Below are 22468 nucleotides of genomic sequence, written 5' to 3'. Positions count from 1 at the left end.
AGCCAGAGTTGCTCGGCAGATTTTCCGTTGGCCCAGGAGAGAGAATCTCCTGCCAGCAAGAGTAAGCCCCTTTTCCTAAGCAGAATAGAACTACTCTGGTCCCCCCAAATTCAGTCCAGTAACAAGCAGAGGGAGGCGGGGGACGATCAGGGAGGCCAGAAGTCCTTGGAAAAGGCCCAGACTTGGGGTTGCAGCCTAGACGAACAGGAAAGGAGGCTGAAATTTGAGGACGGGGGGAGGTCTTGTGGCTTTACCCGAATTCAGAAGAGTCCGGCAGCTGGTCTCTGACCTAGCTGGTCCCGGAGGAGCCATGAAGGCCCTTTCAGGGAGGGGGATCTTCAGTCAACTCCCAGAAGTGCAACTGTAGGGGCCTCGTTGTCAAGGATGCTGGGGCCCAAAGTCCAAATCATTTGGAGGGCCACAGGTTTCCTGCCCTAGAAGCCACTGGGCTTCTAGCTCAGCTGGAAGAGGGTCTCAGTTGCCGGGTCTTCGCTGATGCAGTCAGTCGCAGCCCCCACTGGGGAAGCCAGATGACGGGTGGGAGGGACCCAGGTGGTGCTTGGTTCTTTCTGGTAAGAGTGGGCATGTTTGCGGGGGGGTGGGGGTGGGCAGGGGGGAGCCAGTTCCTGCAGCTCTCTGGGGCAAGAACCGGGACTTCACTTTTCTCATGGGGTGGCTTTCTGTTTCTTTCCGTGCAACTGTCCACAGACCAGTCAGGCAGGAAGCGTGGCGCAGACCTCAGGAGCGCACATTAATGGCGAGGAAAAATGGCACTTGGTGATTCTTTTGTTTCGTAAGCGGATCTGGCAGAAGCAGCAAAATCCACGCTAGGGGGTTCGAAGGGGTTCTCCCCTCTGTCGACGTAGGACGGCTTTGAGCCTCTGCCCCCTTGCAGTTTCCCAGACTGCTCCTTTGCACTGGGGACCTCCCGCAGGGCCATTGTGTGGGGCTTGCCAGTGTGCCAGGAGTCCCTGGAGCGTTGCGACTGATGCCCGGCCAGGGATACGATCATTCTGGCTTGTGGCCAGGGGTGGTAATTCAAGCCGCCCTTGTGCTGAATGGAATCATCATTGGCCCAGGGAATCCAGGGCTGTGGGTCGTGGGCAGAAGGGGGTTTCTTTCCCAACCCTGTTTCCTGAGGCCTCTGTAACTAGAGAACCTGGGCATGCAAAGTCAGCGCTTGGCCTCAAAGCCACGGCCAGCCTTATTTATTCTTACGGATTTAGAGTTAACTCATAAAGCACCAACTGGAAAAATTGCTGGGATGCGCCAGGAATGCTTCTCTGCTGGAAGCACGTGCATAGAGGCGCAGTGTGTAGACGCATGGATAAAAGCAGCCCCGCACTTTGTTTTTCTCCAGACTGTTCTCTCCTTCCTCCAAAAGCAGTGTTTCTATCTTTCTTCATTGGGGTGGGGACTGTGCCTTCCCTCCCCCGCTGCCCAACTCTGCAAAAAACCCCTTTGCCCTGGAGAACAAAGGCTGTTCCTGCCTTCACAGGCCCGGCTTGAGTTGCATTTCTTGATTCGTTTATGTATGAAATAAAAAGATAAGCTCTGTCTTTTTTCCCTTTCAGGGATGGGGTATTAAACACAAATAAGGGGGAGAGGGTAAGAGGAGAGGCTCCATGGAAAAGTGGCCGCTTATCTTTAGGCTGCGTTTTAGCTGTGGGGGCACTTTCATTCTCGACGGGTCACTTTCCTGCGTGGCCATCCTTCAAGCACGCATGAATGGTGGTTTTCTCTCCGCTGGGCGTGCCAAAGCGGCTTTCACATTGGCAAGCATTCCTCTGCCGGCGGTGACTTTTCTGCCACCGCAACCATTTGTCATGAACACTGGTGGGGGCGTTCCTTCCCCTGGGTCTTGCACGTCAGGATTCCCCAGATTGGGGTGTCCTAGAATTTTTCAGGGGGCATCTGTTGCCCACCCTGTGTGACGCAGCTTTACCTGTAAAGGGTGCTGATGTGAAACGGAATTGCCTGCCCTCCTTGCAAAAGGTAAACAGGAATGCGATAGCCTTCCCTTCCCGCCATACACACTTCTGAAACGGTGTGCCTGACGACCCATGTTTTGTGGGGGCATCCCGGTGGATTTCTTCTCTGTGTCTGTCCCAGCTGCTTCCCTGGAGGAGAGAGCTCCGCTTTTACATCTCTCTCTCCCACCAGCTTTCCAGTTTCAGATAATGATCACCACCACCACAATAATAAAAGATTTCGTGAATTTGCAACTTGTATTCTTTGACTTTAACTTCTGAGGCTGCCACCCTCCGTCTAATGCAGTGTTTCTCAACCTTGGCAACTTGAAGAGGGGTGGACTTCAACTCCCAGAATTCCCCAGCCACCCCTCCTCAAGTTGCCAAGGTTGAGAAACACTGCATTAGATGGAGGGTGGCAGCACTAATTCCACCAACATTCACGCTTCTAGTGCAATGCGCCTGCCTTTTAAGGACACTCGGGTGACCTGGATGTGTGTAATGATTTACTAGGCATCCAAATCTTTCTGCATGCATTTGCTAGCTAAGACTGTATTTTGCTACTATCCATGCCACTAAAAAAAATGGTTAAAAATCAGAAACTGAAGTTCTGCTCGCTTTGGCAATACGGCTCTTGGCCCACCTGAGGTGCCCACTCAGCTTGTGGGAAATTCTGCAGCCCCAATTTAAATGAAGCCTAAAAAAATTACAATCTTGCAACGAAAATGTAAGGCGTTGCTACTTTAAGGTGGTCATTACCGACAATATCTGGCTTTAAAAAAAAAGTGTCCTTGCATTGACCGCCTGCCACGGGGAGGCTTTGGTATGGTCCTTGAGTCCAGATGTCCACCTAATCTGAAGCTGCTGCTTAGCTGGTGCCAGATCTAAAGGTAAAAGATACAGCACAAAAGACTCAGCAGGGTCTTTTGCATTATTTCATTCCTTTTTTTTTTCAATTTTTATTAGAGAAGTTTTTTACAAAGTAAAAATACAAATTTAAAGGACAATAAAAGTAAAATGCTAAGTAAATAGAGAACAAGGAAGAGAAAAAAGACAAGGAAATAAGATAGATATAAAGAAGTGGTTTCCATTCTTTTTAGCAGTTATAAACACATTTTTTATCCTCTCTAAGGTTACATCATGGCTCCCTTCTTTCCTTATTCTATCCTGTTCATCAAACCCATAAATCACAAATTCATTTTTTTCCGTTTTCAGCAAACAGTCCATAAGGGGTTTCCAATCACTGACAAATGTAGTTGTCTTTTCTCAGCTCAAGCAAGTCAATTTTGCCATCTGCAGATTCTGTCGTCTTCACCAACCGTTCCTCCATTGTGGATATTTCAGTGTGTTTCCACCTTTGTGCATGTAATAGTCTCCCTGCAGTTACCATGTGCAAAAACAGTCGTCTGTAGGTCTTTTCTAATTGTCCATTAATCCCAAAAGAAAAGTCTCTGGTTTCAGTTGTACTGTAATCTTTAACATCTTCTGAAATAATGTATGACTTCGCATCCCAAAAAAAAAATGTTTTTGGCTTGTTTACAAGTCCACCAGCCAGATCAAATGACCATGTTTTCCACTTTTCCAAGGTAGATTTGAAGTACCTTTATACATCCTAGATACTTTTTCTGGAGTCATAAATGCGAAAATTCTCTTTGAAGTTCTAACCAAATGTAAATGCCAGTCCCTTCAGCCACATTGTTTCCCATCGTTCCCTCGGTAGATTGTCTCCAAAGTGCTCCGCTTTGGAAGGGCATCTCCAGGGGAGGCGCACGCGGGCAGCGGCAGCCGCGTTCCCACGACCAGCGCGGGAGCGGACCCACAGCTCACCCTGGCCAGGGCTCCCCGCGGTCTTTCCTCGTGCCCGGCGGGGGCGGCGTCCCCGCCAGCCGGGCTCCCCGCGCGGAGGGGCGGCCGCGGGGCGTGCCAGATGTTGGGGCCGCAGCTGCGCGGCGGGGCTCGCCCGGGCTTCCCCGGCCCCTCCTCCGGCCGCCCCACGTGGCCGCTGCGGAGCTTCCTCCCGGCCGCGGCCCCGCCTCTGCGCCCTCTTGGCTCCGCTGGCAGCCGCTGGAGGAGGCGGCCGAGGTAGGGGCGGCGTGGCCGGAGCCGGAGCGCCCTCGCCCTTCCCCGGCGCGGCCGGCGGGCAGCGCGGCGCCCCTGGGCACGTGCAGAGCGCCCTGCCCGGGAGCGGAGCGGGGCGGGGGGCCGGGCCTGCCCCGGCCCCAGAGGGAGCGGGTCCCGCTGGCCCCGGCTTCCCGGCTCCGCTGCTGGGCAGAGGGGCTTCTGGGCACGGCCGGAGCGCGCAGGGCGGCTTAGAGCTGCTCCCGGCCCGCCCGGCCGCGGGAGGCTGGAGGCCAGCCGGGCAAGCCCCGGGCAGGCGCTGCCCCGCGGCTGCGCCGGAAGGCGGGCGTGCCCTGCCTGGGCTGGAGCGACGCTCGTGTGCACGCGGCCCTCCCGGGCAAGCGAGCCTCCGTGCCCAGGCGCCTCGGAAAGACCGCCCGCGGCCCCCGCTGCTGCCGCCTCCCCCCCTTCCGGTCCGTCTGAACGAGGGCGAGTTGCCCTCGATCCTGGCGAGCGCCTGCGTCTGCCGGGCTGCTCGGCTTGGCTGGCGGGCGGTCAGGGAGCGGGCGGGGCGAGGAGAGGGGACCCTGGAAGTGGCAGCGCGCCCGCTGGGGTTTCCCTCTCCCCGCTTTCGGGCATTTCTTTAACGCTGCGACAGTTGGCCTGGATCGGGCGGTGGCATGATGGGCTTCCCTCTTTTTTTTTTGGTTGAAGACGCCCTCAAACCTGCCAGGTGATCTGGGGCAGTTCCTGCCAAGGCAGAGGAAAAGTTGGCGGTCCAGAAGCTGCTTTGCAACAGCCCATGGTTTGGAGGCTTTGACTGGGCAAGAATGCTGCAGGTGAGATGGAGTTCTGCATTTCCTGGGGGTGTGGACTTCCTTTGACAACTTGTGAAAAGCAGGGAGAATGGCGTTTCCTGCACTGTACCTTGATTCAGAGTTCGTGTCTGCATGACTTGCATCCCGGTGGTTGGGTCAATTTTCTCAAGCCCCTTCATGATATTCTAGTGCGCCGTCTGGATTCATGCAAAACAGTGGGAAAACGTCGTCTAATTTCTGGTTAGGGGTGTCAGGTGAATGCAGATTGTATGAAGGTTTTTAAATAGGCTCATTGTTATGGGAGGCCTAGCTAGGTGGCAGCACTGGGCTTGGCTGCTCTTGAGAAGCTCAGCAGCCTCAGGGTTAGGACTTGGAGGGGGGACCACCAGGAAATTTACTAGACAAGAGGAAAGTTGACACATGCAAGCTTTTAAGCTTGGGAGGACTTTCTGCGGGCAAGACCACCTAGTTGACCTGGGCCCTGCCTGCCAAGGAAGGGATCTGTGGATCCCTTAACAGCTGGAAGTTCCTGTTCTAAAACTGGGAGGCCGACAAGCAGCTGCTTGGGATTTCCTTCTGGCCAGCCTTGGAAATGGCCCTTACTGCAACTAGTCCTACTCTGCAGGGCCCCTTGGCACATCTGGAGACATTCCACCAAGCTGTTCTTTTCTTTCCCTCTCTCGACCTGCTTTTAACATCTGGGATAGATCTTTGATACATTACTCAGATATGCCTTTTTGGGCAAGATCTTTCCCTTAGCAGTGAATCTCGCTTCCAATCCCAGCTTTGTTTCATTTTCAGCTGCGAAGGTCAGGTCAAAAAATACATGTTTAAGCGGAAGAAGACAGAACCCATTTCTTTCTGTTTTGTGGAATCTGACATCTAACTGGGGGTCTTTAACTTGGAAAGACCTTCACAAAAGCATGCAGCTGTGAGTTTCACAGGTTATTCAGATCACATCAGTGCTAAATCTGCAGCCAATGAGCACTTGAGCCTGTGGTTGAGCTCTTGTAAAGTTGAGAGATCACAGCGGTCTTAATAAAGGCAATATTCCTATTTGATAGCTGTTTTAGGGCAAAACTTTTTGCCTTTTTAAATCATTAAGTGGGGGCCAGTTTCACTGAGAGAAAATGAGGCGATTGCCTGTCTTCTGGGTTCGTTTCAACAGGAGAATGACTTTTGAATAACCTCCTCCTATTTGTAGAGCAGCGGAGAGAGAGGGAGGTTGTAAAATACACAACACAGCCTTTTAATAAGCTAAGCAAACAAGCTTAGTCTTGGTTTACTCTCTGCGTCCGGAAGATGAAAGGAATGCACGCTGAAGGAGTGCAGTTTGGCCCCATTGATGAATAGGCTGGCCTTGGTGTGTTGGGTTGTGTCAAATCTGCAGGTTAAGCACAGCTGAGAAATAAAAGGCAAACAAAAAAGTGTGATTTTCCTAGGATGTGCGTTGCTGAGGAATGTGCGTTGAAGCATTAAGCAATCTGTAGTCCCTGCAGTTCCCCATTAAGCAAATGCTCACACCAGTGTTTCTCAACCTCAACAACTTTAAGATGGGTGGACTTCAACTCCCAGAATTCCTGGCTGGGGGATTCTGGGAGTTGAAGTCCACCCATCTTAAAGTTGCTGAGGTTGAGAAACACTGGCGTATATTGTCAAACAGCTTCACATCTTCCCAAAATGAAACCACATCCAAGTGACCTCAGGGGGGACAGGGCCACCATCCCGGCTTGTGGCTGCACTCGCCCTCAACACATTTTCACACAAGCAGGTTAGTGGTAAAGACCCGTGTCAGCAGGGTCCTCTCCCAGGGTTGGAGATTTGGAGTTCCTGTATGTGGTGTCGTTTGCTTTAGTTCAGCAGTCAGTGGCATCAGCTGCACATCTCGTCCTGAATGTTGGTCCTAGTTTGAGCAACTTTCCCGCTAGCGGTGGGAAAGAGCATACTGCAATTGGGGTGCCTCCTTTTCAACAAGTGGTGTTGATAATCCAGTTGCAAGGCTGTTGCTTGAGGGCCATCCCCCCAAATAATTTCATTAGAGGTGCTTGTTTCATTTCGTATTTGTATAAAGATGTGCCATTCATCTTGGCCCGAAGCCGCCACCAAAATACTGCTCCGGTTACCGGTGTCAGCAAAGGATCTACCAGGACTTTATAGAGAAACCAATTTATTATGGCTGACTTTTTTGTGAATTGCAGTCTACTCCCCTGCAGCATGGAGGAGCTGCAGTGCTTGGTTTAGAAGTAATCTGATATGAACTGATTTTTCATTTAGAGAAGAGAAGAGCCAGGCTAAAACTATAAATGCAGCTGTATACATCAAATTTATAAAAAACAACCATAATAATAAATCAAGCTTACTCCTTGAAACATTGGTGAACTACAACTGTCTAGAAATTTTCTTGAAACTAGGAGAGAGGAAGCTTTATAGACCTTTGGGAGGGGGAATAATTTGTATTGTATTTATTGTATTTATTTATTTATCAATCATTTCTACCAGGTCTTTTGTTGTTATTGTTTTGATTATTTTCTGTATTTTTCGGTGTGTTTTTAACTCTGTAAGCTGCCCAGAGTCACATCTGTGAGACGGGCAGCCAAATAAATCAAACAACTAAATCAAACAAACTCATCCCACTTATTCTCACACATTAGGTGATTTTCCCATACATAATTCCCATGCACAATATTCCCATGCGTAATTAGGTGATTTTTCAGGACTGGAAGGGATGGGGAAGAATTGCAGTTTATCTGAGTTGGCCTGCACCTCCGATGATTAAATGCATGCCACAGACATGTGTGAGGATGGTCGAATATATTTTAGAGCAAAATGGGGCTGTCTTTTTTAACGCGCGATGCCATGAAGACGGCAAGATAACATCTTTGATTTCAGAACGTACTCCAATCAGCAAGATGCAAAGAGCAGGAAAGCATGTCATGGATTAGCAAGGCGCGATGTAAGCCTGGAGGCCTTAGACAGCCCAGAGCATGTGGCTGCTATGTATGTGACTAAAAGCAAGGTTGGGCTATTTTGAAAATCAGTCACACAGTTCTCAGATTTCTTGGCTGGCTTGAATTTGCCTTGCTGAATCTCAGAAAACTGAGCAATCGGAAATAAAAAAGCATTCGTAACGCGGACGTCCTTGAGCTGGCTGGCAACACAGCATCTGCGTCATCCTCAAGAAGGGACCACGGGCGATGTCAGCCGCGCTTCTTAATTAAAGCAGCCGGATCTTTAATTTCACAAACGATGCTGCGGACGGAAGGGCTTGTGCGTCTGGCTTGTCTCAGCCTTTCCCAGGGACGCGCTTTGCTGCAAAAGAGGGACTTTTAAAACAAACCAAGACAGCATCTGGAGAAACGCACCGGCCACACTGTGGCATTAAGAAGTTGGATGCTGCTGCTGCTGCTTCTCAAAACCAGCGCTTTCTGCATCCCCTTGTCCAGGATCAGTTTAAACTGTGCTCCAAGGGCGTCCAGCTTCATTTCAGACTGGATGGGGTCAGTTATGTCCTGTCGCAGAAAGATTGGGGAATTGTGGAGAAGTCTGAGCTAACGGAATAATTTTCCTTCCTTCAGATATTCAGGGACTTTAATGACAAGCAAACTGCAGTCTAGCATTCTTTGTCGCCAACAAGAAGGGTGTTATAAAATAATACAGAATAAAGACTTACATTGCAGCCTCTAGAGCAGGGTTTCTCAACCTCGGCAACTTGAAGATGAGTGGACTTCAGCTCCCAGGATTCCCCAGCCAGCCTGGCTCTTCTCTTCTCTAAATGAAAAATCAGTTCATATCAGATTCCCCATGCTGGCTGGGGAATTCTGGGAGCTGAAGTCCACTCATCTTCAAGTTGCTGAGGTTGAGAAACCCTGCTCTAGATGGACTGGAAATGGCCAATAGGAGAGAAGCTGCTCCAAGACACAGAAATCTCTGCGGGGGTGTGGGGGGGAGCCATTTTTCTATAAACGGACAGAAAGGCTTCTTTCGAAGAGAGCAGAGATGTGAAAACCACACAATAGAAACCGGGAGCTTGTCCTGCTGGGTCGAGGGCTGCGGCTTGTTCCGCCTGTTAACTCTGCCCACGGGCGCCCTGCGCGCTGCCCCCGTTTCCTCCGCGCCTGCGCCGTGCGCTGTGGGCTCTTCCCCAGCAAAGAAGCAGTGGCAGGCTGCAAACGTGTGTTGCGTGACCATTGGGTAATTCAGTTACCAGGCCAACATTTCAACCGGTGGCAGGGATGCTGTTCTGGCACCGACAGCTTCTTTGAACCATCTTGCTAAAACAGCAGGATCGTTTAAACCTCCCGGCCTTCGGTTTTCATGGGGCAGAGGTAGAGGAAAAGCTCTTTAAAGCATTTTCCTCCGTTGCAGCGATACAGAATCAAGCTTTGGGGAAGCGGCGGTCAGCTGCATCCTCATGGGGAGAAAGAGAGGGAAAGGGCTGCCATAAATTGGAAGGGCAGTGAAGTCCAGCTGCCACCGCTGCTGCCTTGCCAATTGCAAAGGTGTGCTAGCAAGCTAAACCAGACCAGGATGTTCATGGCCCAGCCCTGAGCACTTTGGGGCATCAGGGTATCCCCTCCAAACCTCTTTGAACGTTAGAGACCTTTTGCGCAGACCCACGGAAAGGCCCATGTAGCAGAGTCATTTCTCCCCACACTGAGGCCCAGAATGCTATTCTGATAATGCTTTGGTTGTTTTCCTGCCTGTCCTGAAACTTAACTCTCCCCTCAAATTTCATCTCTGGCCCTGGGAACAAGACTAGGCTCAGTCTTCTCTCATGATGCACAAGACCTGTTTTGCAGCTTCACCCGCATTTCCAGTTTTGTCCATCTGTGCTGGAATCGGCCTTTCTCTCTAGGCTCCCTTTTCTTCCCCATGCTCAGGACATGTGGCAGAATCGTCTCTGCCAAGCAGAGGATTTGAAAAAAAAATAACAATTCAAAGCATTTTTAAGTCACTAAACTTTGAGCAGGGTTTCTGGCACCTTCCTTGTCCATCCAAGCCTTGACAAAGTAAGAGTTCATTTGTGGTGTTTGAGGAGGGCGCATATGCTCAAAGGACCGAAGCAATGCTGTGGCTATGCCACAAGAGACTTGGCGTTGCAGTCCGGTGGGATTCTGGCTGTGGACTGATGGCACTTCGATGAATTCCGTTGTTGCTAAAGAGAAAAACGGTGATCTGCCCCAGAGACCATTCAGTGCCTAGTGGAATGGATCTTCTCTAATGCATCTATCTCTGCATCTTCTGTGCAATCTCTCTTTAAACATTTCTTTACTCTTTATCTGTTTTTTTTTAATCTTTAATCTTTTTCTTGTTTCCTGAAAGAAAAGTTGAGTATCTGAAAAAGTGAAAACGTTAGCCTGGGACATTATTAATAGAATTCAACGCGCCTGCTGAGCCATATTGATATAACCTCAGTGCATTAGCTAATGCAAATTCATTGGTGGTTTTGCAAAACTTTCATCATTTCCTACCTTTTGAACTACACTGTAACATAGCAGTGTTTAGTTAAGCTGAGCATTTTTTTTATGAAAAGGAGTCATTTGAAGCATTTCAACTACTTTGATTTGCAGATACGAGTCTGCGTTATGTCCTGGGTATGACCTCCATGCATGAAGAACTAACAACTAGGAAGCATAATAATAGAGGGAAAAAAATACATTTTTTCAGAATCAATCTGAGATCGGCTCCCAATGCTTGGATAGTGAGGGAGATACCTTGTTCATATAAACCTCTCTGAATCTATAGATACTACTAAAACGCTTGTGTCTGTTTGAAAATTTGTAACCTTTAACTGGGCAAAACAGTGCATTGTAGGGCAACAATTTTTGAACCAAGGTACCTCAGATGGGCTACCTTACAGAATGCATCCAAAATCCGGGACCCATGACTCCTTTGGAATAGAAATTTGGCAAATTTAATGAAATATTTTATGACATAGATTATCATAAAACATTTTATGTCATAATACAAAATGTGGTCAGCTCCTGGTGTTTGATGGGCTATATAGTTCAGGATGGGCTATTTTCAAAGCAGATACATCTCTCCCTGAATTTTTAAGAACTTTTCCAGAGAAGGCAGCACATTAGAAGCTCTGCCATTATTGAAGGCACTGGGGAATCTGGTAAACAAATCTCTCTGAAATGATGACCCAGTGGATCATGGGTTATCTAGTATGTAATAATAAGGGGTTTACCCTGGTAATGATGATGACAATACCCATCCCTTTGTGACCACTTTTAAAAAGAAATAAACCTTAATGCTCAAGCACTGTTAAATATGCACATTGCATCCCCTTTCCAAAAATAATTAGCTCTCATTTTTGCTGGGAACTAGGCAAAACTTTTCTGGCTTGGGTGGGGTTTTTTCATTTTATGCATTGCTTGCTTTCCATCATCCAGACTTTATTTTCTGAGGCCGTAAAGTCACTTGTGTGGTTGTGCATTATAATCTCATTTTAATTAAATCATTGTTGGGAAATACGGAAGCCACTGTGTGGGTTTGGTTCACAGGCAGCACCTCCACTGTTTGAATCCCAATCATTTGCGTTATATTATCCATCTCTCCTAATAGCACGTGAAAGGTCCTGGCCTGATTGATTTTGTCATGTCCATTGTGGCTGATTGAACGGTTAACGGGTTGGTCTTCTTGACAGTGAAACTCAAACTGAGGACCTTCTAAATACCCAACCTTTCTGCTTTCCACCGTTCTGATTCTAGTATAAACTTTCCCTGAAACTGATCTAGGCTGTTTTGGTTGATTTATTTCTGACTTTTCTTCCATATCTTTCTTCAAACTCAGTTTGTGATACAGGTGAAACTGACCAGAATTGATTGTCTGTAGACCAGCTGGAGACAGTTCTTGTCTCCTTTTGAGCTAGCTAGAGAGAGAGAGAGAGAGAGAGACTCTTTTGTCTTCCAGCTGCTTCTTTTTCACAGCAAATTTACAGGGAGCATAAAGTAGCCATGTTCAGTGAAAGGGAAGCCCTCATCCACACAACCAGGGACCTGTCGCAGCGTTGCGCAGTTGCAAGTCAGGTCACGAGGGAGCTCATCTCTTGCCCAAACCAGCGCTGGCATCTTTCCTCAAAGAAGTAGCCTTGGTTCTTCCCCACAGTTCCTGTGCGCACGTTTATGGGTGGCAGTCAAGCTGCCTGCACGTGACTTTCGTTGTGGCATGAATGGGACCAAGATGGCATCTAGCTTTTGGAAGCAGGGCCAAAGCTCAGGTCAGGTCAGTTCAGCGAAAACGCTTTGATCTGATCTAGTTCCTCATCCAAGCAAATGCAAAGAGAGAACTGTTGTATAGTCAGTTTTTCATATTGTGACATGGTCATGCCTAAATTGAGGTTGCAAAAGTCTCTGGTGAGCTGGCTGTAAAATATTTAACGCTTGACAGCCTATCCTCGTGTGTGAAGGAAGTCGAGCCTTGCCTTTCCTGAGAAACCACCTGCTTTTGGGTTAACACCTGCCCAACAAGCTCACGTACCACAGGAATGCAAGACAGTCTTGTGACAAGTGTCCAAAGAGATCCTGCTAAAGAGGAGCCTTGATGGACAGGCAGATCATCTTGACGTTCAGAGGCAGGCACGCTGTTCGTTTCGGCCAAACGCCGCATCATCTGCTAATAAAAAGCTAATCTTTAAGGTGCCAGAAGAAAGAGAACCTTAAATAGTTACCAACCTGCAGAACGGCAATAGTGTGTTGTAGTAATAAAATGCTGGGCTTGCCCCAGCCATTTTTCTGGCACTTGTATTCCACTGCTAAGCTTGGGAAGTATTTTTCTAACGTTCCAGTAAAAGCTGTTCTCTTCTGTCAGTCACCTTTTCCCAAAGCTAAACATAGTTCCTTCCTTCAGTCTCTCTTTGCAGGCCTTGATTTCTAATTCCCTCTTCAGATCACCTTTGTTGCTATTCTCCGCGCTTGTTCCCATTTCTCTGCATTGCGTAAAGTGCAGAGCTGGAAGTTCATGAACAGCAATTGCCAGGAACCTCGGCTTAGATGGCCATGGCCATGCATGTTGGGACTTGTCATTCAGTGACTTCTGGAGAACCCATGCTTCTCCGTAGCTTAGACCTGCCTGACGTTGAACGGAAGACTTCCTGCAAGCCAAGGACCAGCTTGGCATCTCCTGGAACACATCCGACAAAGAAGAGCCCACCAGCTCTTCGGCTGTTTGGTTCCACTAGCAAATCTATTTTTGTCTCTGAATCTTTGGCCAGAGTCTGCCTTCCTACATCATTCTAGGTCCTACACTCTGGAACAGGGTTTCTCCACCGTGTCCACTTTAAGGTGTGTGGACATCAACTCCCAGAATTCCCCAGCCAGATTTGCTGGCTGGGGAATTCTGGGAGTTGTCGTCCACACACCTTAAGATGGACAAGGTGGAGAAACCCTGCTCTGGAAGAAGGGAGAACATGTCCCAAGCTAGAAGCAACTCAAAATTCAGGTCTGTCCGAGACCGGGTGGATGAGAGCTGGATTGTTTTGCATCAGCTCAGGCTGAAATGAAGCTAGAGACTAACTGGTTGGCTGTTCATTTCCTGCCTTGTTGCAACTCATTATCTTTACTGGCTTATAAAGCTGGTGGAGCAATAGAAATAGGGAATGGTGGTCTTTTTGGCTTTCTTCCTCCTGTGACTGCTGTTCAGTTGATTTCCCAGAGGAGGCCCAAAAGGGATAAATGCGAAGAACTGACAGCAAAACATCACCGCACATGATACAGATGTGATCAAAGTAGATTTGTCCCTTTCTTGGAGGATGCTGGGAGTAAGCAGTGGGGAAAGTCTTACTCCGAGGATATTTGCCAGCTTCCAAACGATCCCAAATTGCTAGGCGTTGCTGTCAAACATCTAGGGGTCAGAAAAGAAGAGGGGAATATTAAAAGTGTCTCCCCAACAGAGGTTACAGAGCTACTGTATGCAATGTTTAGGCAGCGCTATAGGCCTGCATTTATTAGGAATGTGTGTCTTCTCGATTAAGAATCAAAATCGGAAGGAGAAAAATATAAAGCTTGCAGTCACTTTAACTGCAGCTACCAAAATGCGCAACAGAACTGAAAACATCTTGTCGGTTCAAAGAATATGCTTGGGTTAAGGGTCTGACAGACTCCCCCATGCTGGAGGGTTCTTGCACCGTGAAACGGAGGCAGCCTTTTGCGCGACAGCCTCCTGCGGGGGTGGCTGTTTCAAGCTGTGCTGGAGATCGCAAGTTGCCCGTCCGCCTGGCTCTGCTTGCACCACGCAAGGAAGGGAGCGTTGCTCATTTTCACATGCTAAAGTTGAACCAAGGGGGCTGTGTCTTTGCGACTTTGCCTCAGTTGGATCTGCCAGTCCTGCCTAAGGCGAAACAGACTGCAAAGGGCTGCCAGCTGCACCGGCGTGTGTGTGTCCCCTGTGTGTGTTTTAAAGTGTGTCTTTCTGTGACCATCTCTGTATGTGACCGAGAGGCAAGCATTACGTGCAAAGGCAAAGGTGCTTTGATGAATGCGCTTGGGGTGCGGGGCAGGGCATATTTCGGCTCTGTTGGGAACGAGGTGTGCAAAGAGCGTCCAGACTTCTGCCAGATCTCAGAAGGGTTCAAACTCCCCTTTGTGCTTTATAGCTGCTGAGTAGGCCTGCCCAGCGCTTCAGATTTTATTGGGAAGAGGGGGGTTGCGATCTTTGGAAGTGCGAACTCTTCCCCCGCCTGCGATGCAGAGGTATCTGCTTCCAGGACTGCAGCCAGCCAGGATAGGCACTCATCCGACATGTTGCACAGCCTTTTCCAGCGGAATCTGGAGCGCTGCACAGCCTTGACTCAGAGACCTGCTTTGCATGTGCCGGGAGCAACTTCCGGGCTTACGGTTTGAGGCTTGAGGTATAAACCCTTCTGTCTGGGGATAGTTCATGTTGCAACAGAGGTGGTCCTTGACTTACAACCACAGTTGGGACTGGAATTTCCACTGTAAGTCGTTGGGATCGTAAGTTGAGTCACCATATGACTGGACTCAATTTTACTACCATTTTTACGGTGGCTGTTAAGGGAGTTGCTGCGGTCGTTAAGCAAATCCAGCTTCCCCAATGGGTGTTTTTGGCCAGAAAACGGCGAAAAGTCGCAAAACACAATCACGTGACTGTGGGACGCTGCAGCCGGTCATAAATGCAAGCAGTTGCCAAGTGTCCAGAATGCAATCATGTGATGGAGGGTGCGACGTTTTGCAACACTCAGAAGTGCTTTGCAGGCTGTAAAGCACCCATTCCAAGGCCGTTGTAACTTCAGACCATCGTTAAACGAGCGGTCGTAATTTGAGGACTACCTGTAGGTATTCCCTCTGAGGTCCATCCGAGGCCAGCCATTGAGATGTAGGTTGTGGATTGCCTTCAACTTAATATGTTCTTTCAAAGGGCTTCCCAACTGCTCTTTGCTTTCTGCCTTGTTAAGGTAGGGAAGGACGTGTGTCAGAGGTCATTCTGGGAGCCGGGCAGCTTCAGAGGAAACCACATTTGGCATTTCACACGGAAGAAGGAACCACTCTGCTAAATCCTGATAAGATCCTCCTCTGCCTCGGCTTTGTCTCTCTCTCTCTCTCTCTCAAATGTCACTGAGCGTGAGTCACCGAGATATTTCCCCCCCCCTCCCCTTCTCTGACGTGGCTTCAGCAGGTTAACTGGAGAAGAGCGTTGTGTTTTCTTTTGGACCATCTGCACTGGGCTTCTCTGGCGCGAAGAGGAGCCCTGGGAGAATTCTTCCTCCAGCCGTGCTGCTTTCCTGCCGGCTTTCTATCCAGAGGGGCCCGAGCTGGCTGGCTGGCTCAGGATCTCCCCATGGTGGCTTGTGGGTAAGTCCGGCTCCTGCAGCCTCATGTTGAGGTCCGCCACCTTCTCAGGACCCAGCAGGGTGGAGGCTGGAGCAGCTGACCATGCCTGGGTCCCAGGTAGAGGGGTCTGCCTCCTAACCAGCTGGGGAGAGCCCCTCCGGAGCCCCAGCGCGTCGCAGGATTGCGGTGCCTACTTTGTGGCCGACAAGTCCCTAAGGGCCTCCTTGTGACCACGTTCCCAGGTCCTGAGTTCCCTCATTGAGTGAGCTGACCTGGTCTTCAGGGTTGCCCTCACCGATCTCAGGAGTTCCCCTTGCCTTGCTGGCTCTCGGTTGTCCCTAGGGGAGGGGGGTGGCTTGGGGCAGCGGTTCTGTGCCTTCCTGGCTCTCCGTGGGAATGAGCCATGGGAGGCTGGCGATGCCCACCACGCTCCAGCAGCAGATGGAAACGGCGGCTGAACTGCTCAGCGGGTGGCGCAGAAGTCCTCCCCCCATCCCACCCCCAGTTCTCTGGGGGGCAGGCTTTCTGCTCGTGCCTCTCCAGTTCGTCTTGGCTGAAGGCAAGCCATCCAAGCAGGTAATTTGGTCTCCCTTGACCTTGTCCGACAGCCTCGGAGGAGAGAGGGAAAACGGGGTTACATCGCTAGGATGTACAGATGCTGAGGGTGTGTGATTCGCCATGCCTAATTTGCGCTGCCTTGTAGCTGGAGTGGGTTTCTCCGCACCTTTCCTCCGTGCCAGCGATCTACGGGCCGTCTTGGTGGGTTTCTCTTATTATGGAAAACGGGCTAAACAAACAGGCATAACTTTTCTTTATCGTTCTTGCCATCGCTTGTCTGTCTGTCGGATTCTTTACTGCTTTGACCCAAACTGAGGAAATAAAACAGGAGCGCTTTGTGCATTTCTTGTAGACGGGATGGGGTCTCAAGAGATGTCCAGGTGAGCATGCCTTCAGGAAGATACAGAGTTTTTGTAAGCTCTTGACCCAAGGCACATCTGATTGTTTGTTTTTAATTTTAGCCTTCCTTCCTTCTTCCCTCCCTCCCTCCCCCCTCTCCTCTTATTATCCTTAATTTCTTGCAAACGCTTGTTCCATTTCATCCCGGAGGGCATTTTTGCCGTGTTTAATGGGGAGGGAAAGGTTGGCTGGCTTCTGCTGCGTTTGGTCTGTCTCCTAATTCCCCACTTTTTGGGGACTTAAATTCCAGAATTGCTGGATCGATCCCCCGTCTAAACCGAGTGCCGTTTCCGCCCTTCCCACCCCTCAGGGCATGGAAGGTGGGGGGAACGCACGGTTGGCACAGATGACTTCTTGGGGAGATGATATGGAAGGCGGCAGTCGTGAGACACTCAGGTTCTTGCACGTGCCGAAGCAGCTAAATACATCTGTGCAGCTTTGCAGGCTGAAGGGGGTCTGGGACAGCTCCTCCTGTCAGGAGCAAATAGCAGGTCGCTTCAGCACAAGCAGCTGGGCCTGCATCATCCCTCTGTGGCTTGAAAGGGGATAATTATTTATGACAAGGGCCTGGTGCAGAGAAGGAGGAGACGAGGGGCTGCTCAGCCAGGGAATGGGCAGAGTCCAGCTGGGAAAATAATACATGCTTTCAGCTTGAGAAGTGAGCCCTTTCAGCTTCCCAAAGCTGCCAGCGGAGCTGGGGGCTTTACGTGGGTGCCGGTGCCAGCGAGAGCGGGGGAGCATCGGCAGCAAAACCAGGAGCGATCTGCAGAAATGGAACCCACTTCCAAAGAAGGAGGGGATGGGAATGGTGTCTTTTGAGGGCCTTTGCCTGACCCACTCAATTCCGATAACGTGAAATCCAAAAATTTTTGAGGCTGTGGGAAAATGGCGTCCTGGTCCGTTCCAGCTGTTCTGCATTGTGCTCTGTGGATGGGTTCACGTAACATGCGAGACAAGGCTAAAATGGGTCTGGGAAGTTGGTGAGTCAGTGTGTCGTGGGAATCCAGCCACCATATTAAGCGGTCAAGGATTTTACTCACTTAAGCGCATGGTGCTAAGGTAAATACAGCTGTTCACCCAACTTGAGTGCCGAGCCTGTTGGGCGAATTCCACCCGTGAGTCAGCCTACCCTCCGCCCTTGCGTCCTACCTTAGCTGGCCAGTCTCTGGTGCTGAGTTCAGCTACACCCTGAGAACTGCCAGATGTGGCCCCTGAACCCCCCCACAACTTAAGAGACCTAAAATTGTTACCAAATTACAGTTTTTAATGTGGCAGACAGGCACAATTTAATTACAGGACCAGAATGTAATAGTATTACTTATACTGCATTCCAGTCTTTCTCCACTTGGAGATGTGTGGTCTTCAACTCCCAGAATTCCCCAGCCAGCCATGGGAATTGAAGTCCACACATCTTCAAGTCACCAAGGTTGAGAAACACTGCTGTATTCATTTAGGCCCCTTGTTTGTCCTTGTCCGCAACTGAGGATGCTCATAAAAAGCAGTCGGAGCTTCGATGGTACCACTGCAGCCACCATCTTGACTTTTTTGACACACCCCTGGATCTCTTGGAAAGCCTTTCCTTATTGACATCGGCCTGTCAAGTCTCAGCCAGCTGGCTGTGGGCAAAGTTGCCTTTCTATTTGTGTGTGCCAATTGGTTGGCACTGCCTTAATTGCGTGATGCTCTGTTCCTCTCCATTGCGTGGAGGGCACAGATGTGCCTGCAGGTTTTAACACCATAATCAGGCAAATTGCACCCCTTGCTGAAGCGTGATAACGGCCTAGATGGCCTGTTTTTGAAAGTGCCATTGTGAGAAAGGAGGTGGGGCCAAGAGCCTTTTAAATACAGGTTGTGGAACAGCTTAAATTGCAGCTCTTGGCCGCTGCTTCTCTGCGCTCTGTCTCCTGGTAGGTTCCTAGCTTGGCTTCTTTTGCCCACGGTTTCGAAGTAGCAGCAAAGCCTGCTGTTTGCAGGAGCAAGAATGCAGGGCAGAAGGTGGCTGAGGAAGAAATGCAAACGAGCAATGAAAGATCAGTTCACCCTCGGCCGAATGGAGTGGTGTTTCCACAAGATCAGCCAAAGGGCTAGGGAGAAGGTGGAGACGTTCCTTCCATTCCGGGTTTTAAATCTCGTGTAATAGAACTTCCCATTGGAACAAACCCTGCTTTTAATTCTGGTCCCTGCACACTGCAAAGTTCTTCATCTTCCATTGGGTTCCAGATGTTCAGAATATTAGTCCGCCATCCTGTTCGCACCTTCGGCTGGGCTTCTGTCCCTACCCGGGAGAGCTGGTGATCGGCATCCGAGGGCGATGTCATTCCCGCCTCCTGGATGACCAGCCTTTTCCAGGCCAGCCTCTGCCCTCTGAATGGCAAAGGGATGTTAACAGGATCACTAAATGTAGTTCATAGGACTATTCCCAGTGTTTTTCACTAGACTATGTTAACACAAGTAATGCAGCTGCAGAATTTAGTATTCTGAGCTGGGGGGGTGTTAAAGCATAAAATAGAAGCGACCTTGTTTTTTTTTTTAAAAACTTACCTGATTCATTTACTTTCTCTGGCATTCTTCCTAATGCTGGCGTTTGCTACCTTGCCTCCATCTTAATACTGGACCTCATTCTCCCGGAACTGGTTCCAGCTAATTTACAGATCCTTATCCATTAATCCAACCCTGGACATCCTTATGAGGTTTTTCATCTGGTGCTCTATCTAGGAAGTCTAGCATGGATGGCATTTATTTTTGTTCTTTTTCCTTTCCAATCATTGGTTGGTTGTACTTTGCAGTCTCCCCTGGCCTGGGGCTCTCTCAATGGGCTGTATCCCAGCCCCCATCATCCCCACCCATCATGGTTAGAGATGCAGAATCTGGTTTCTCCTCCTAAGTTTCAGGGCCCATTTGTCTTGTGGGTTGGGGTCCCCAAGGGCAGAGACCAATCTTTTCATGCAGGCGTAGCTCAGCCTGCAAAAGGTGGAAGAGGACTTTGCTTTAGGAGAAATGTTGGACTACAACTCCCATCACCTCTGACTATGTAAGCAATGTTGGAAATAGTTTGGTGTGTTTTGAGTCTCTCCAATCACTGGAGGTTTTTGGACCAGTGTGTTGGCCTGGGGATCCCACTCCAGAAGGTATGTAATGGTTGCCCTCTTCTGACATCAACAATGGCCTTTCCATGGCAACTTTTGAAGAGGCTCTGGGGTGCACCCAAGCTTTGGGAGAGGAGGGAGGCACATAGGCAGTGATGTGGCCTCAGAGTGTGCACTTTCTAACTAAAGCAAAAAGTTGGCCAACCCAAATATCTTTGGGGTTGATAACAGTTTATGCCTGTCCTGGGAAAGCTTAGTTTCTTTTCCACCCCTTGATGCTTACGGGTCCCAACAGGCTTTCATAAGCTTGAGCAAAGGCTGCCAAGAAGTCTATGGGAGCTGTCCAGGGTTGTGTTTCTACTTATTTCACGCTCCATATAACCGTATCCCTCCTGCTGCGGCTGTTCAAACCGCACGCATGGCAAAACTCGGGAGGAATCCGTTTATCCCTTGCAGTGACCCTTTGAAGTCAGCTCTGGAGGAAGATAGAGAAGGCAGTTCAGGATCCGAGCCCTCCGGAGGGAAAGGCAACTGATCCCTTGGATTCAGATTTTGTCTCCTCAGAGGAATAGTTTTGGAAGCAACTTCTGTCCCGGCAGCCATTTCCTTCTCTGCTCCCCTCCTCTGCCTCCCCGAAGGAGAGTCCAGGTGAGGCTGGGCAATTCCCCCCTTCTTCTGACTCAGAGCCTTGCAGCAAATCTTCCGTCTAAGACAGTGGAAACGTTGCCCAGGAATTTTCCATCCCAGTCCTCTCCACCCACTCTCACCTGAATAGCAGCTTGTCAGATATACCAAGAGGATGGAGGTGATTTGCTGGGCCTCCTTGGAACTGCTGGATGGACTTTTATGCAAAAAGATCTTCACTTTGATTCTCAGGAAGTTCCACCCTTGATGTACTTGACATAAGGAAGCCTTCACTTCTGAATCTTCATAGGTTCTGTAAGGTTGGAATGTCCCTAGAGTTTGGGAACCGCTCAAAAATGGGTTGCAAGTTAGATGGATGGATAAGAACCCTTTTAGAAAGCCCAACCAGGGGCTTGTATGAGGAAATGCTGATTCACCAAATTGCAACCATGAAATTCCTTTTCCTTTTGAGTTCTAAATGTAATTGCTTTTACCTTTTCCAAAAAACGAAAATGATTTGTGGCACGTTGGTTCCTGATCAAGAGAGAGAGTGTCTTAGAAGAACTTGCATCTAATTACCCTATAAACATCCTCTCCATTTAGACTTAATTGCATTAAATACATAGTTTTGCAATCCTCAGAGAGACGGTGCTTCAGTCCCTGTGAAACACCAAGCGACTGAACACTTTCCTTGTATTTCTTGGGGTGGGGGAGGGGACATCTTAACTGGAATAAAAATATCTATCCCAGGCCAGATTCCCTATAATTTCGGACAGCACAAGTGACAGTAACCGCTTAGCTCAAAGCGATAGTTAAAAAAAACTAAATGCAATATTTAGAATTCTGGGGCATCATTGGCATTTGGTATCATGAAAAACCAGATTGTTCGGATTATATGAAGGAGGGAAAGGTGCCTGTCCTTGGCTTGATTCCATCTGAATGTAGTGGCTACGCCTGAGGCAAAATCTTCTGGCTGAATTCTCAGATGGCCGTATTATACAGCCGGCTTCCAGTTGCACCGGAAACTTTTTGCACCAATAACAAGCAAAGCAAGACCTTCAAAGCTTAAAATTGCTTGCTGGTTTTATCGAGGGGTCTTTGCTTCCTTTTAAAGTAAGAAACCTGTAAAGCGGTGGTCAGCCTCATCAGCTGAGCCATGCTCTGAAATTGCTGTTTTTTTCTGCCTCCTCTGGAGTCTGCATAGACCCAGGCAGGGAGGGGAGATTGCTCTCGAAATGTCTGGAGCCCTTCTGGAAGTTGCCGAGCGTGAACTGGAAAGGAAGCTGTTAAAACAGGCGGCGCTTCTGATTGCCAGCAACACTGAATGCTGGGCCGGGCACCAAATTCTGCCTCGCACTTAAGAACCTTACGAATATCTGTATGGCATAAACCAGAGTTCCTCAACCTTGGCAACTCGAAGCTGTGCGAACTTCAACTCCCAGAATACCCAACCCAGCAAAGCTGGCTGGGGAATTCTGGGAGTTGAAGTCCGCACAGCTTCGAGTTGCCAAGGTTGAAGAACCCTGGCATAAACAATGAACAATAATTAATTGTGTTTTGGTTTTTTCAGATGCCTTCAAGCACGTTGGGCAGAAGAGGACTCTGTGCGTAGAACTGGGCCAGTCCCACATGGCTTCTTCCTGGTGGCCTCCAGCTGTCCCTGAGAGGGGAATTTGAGGCCTTCGCCATCTTGACCCGGGGACTTCAGCCTATGCCTTTCCATGAGCCATGGAGGTGGTTGATGTCCCCGTGGGAAACCTCATTGACTTTGACTCCGAACCGTCTACCACTGACACCTCCGAATCGGTCCCCACCGCCCCCTCAAATGCCAATGGCCATGGCTTACTGGGTCCCCATGATGCGGGCTCCGCTGCCGAGGAGAGCGATGCCACGGAGTCCGCCGACAGCGAGAACGACACAACAGACTCGCCCACCCATCACAGCTGGAACAACCTTCGCCGCTCTTCCTCGGAGTCCTACTCGTCCGGCCAGAGCACCGAGTCAGCTCGGGGTGAAGCCACAGCCAAACACCGGGAGTTCATGAGTCAATACGTGGAGAAGATCTTCACCGGCGGGTGAGTGTTGGAGCACCTGCGGGGTCACAGAAGGGGTGGTGGGTTGATGGCAGTCTTGACCATGCACCTCCTCTCTGCAGATTCTTA

The 22468-nt window shown here is 49.5% G+C and overlaps 1 protein-coding gene across 1 annotated transcript in view; it reads left to right on the top strand.

Annotated features, from left to right (window-relative positions):
* Window positions 1–4014: 4014 nt before the first annotated feature.
* KIAA0513 (KIAA0513 ortholog) overlaps window positions 4015–22468 on the top strand; it is a 37023-nt gene continuing 18569 nt past the window's right edge. The window contains exons 1-3 of the mRNA XM_063312725.1: window positions 4015–4052; window positions 4743–4867; window positions 21877–22381. Of these exons, the coding sequence (XP_063168795.1) occupies window positions 22035–22381 (347 nt within the window). The 5' untranslated portion in view covers window positions 4015–4052; window positions 4743–4867; window positions 21877–22034. The remainder of the gene's footprint in view (window positions 4053–4742; window positions 4868–21876; window positions 22382–22468) is intronic.

The sequence above is a fragment of the Candoia aspera genome, chromosome 11 (genome assembly GCF_035149785.1).
Source record: "Candoia aspera isolate rCanAsp1 chromosome 11, rCanAsp1.hap2, whole genome shotgun sequence".
In the NCBI taxonomy this organism is placed as follows: Eukaryota; Metazoa; Chordata; class Lepidosauria; order Squamata; family Boidae; genus Candoia; species Candoia aspera.
The sequence above is the reverse complement of the archived record's forward strand: the minus strand, read 5'-3'. Positions and strand labels throughout refer to the sequence as shown.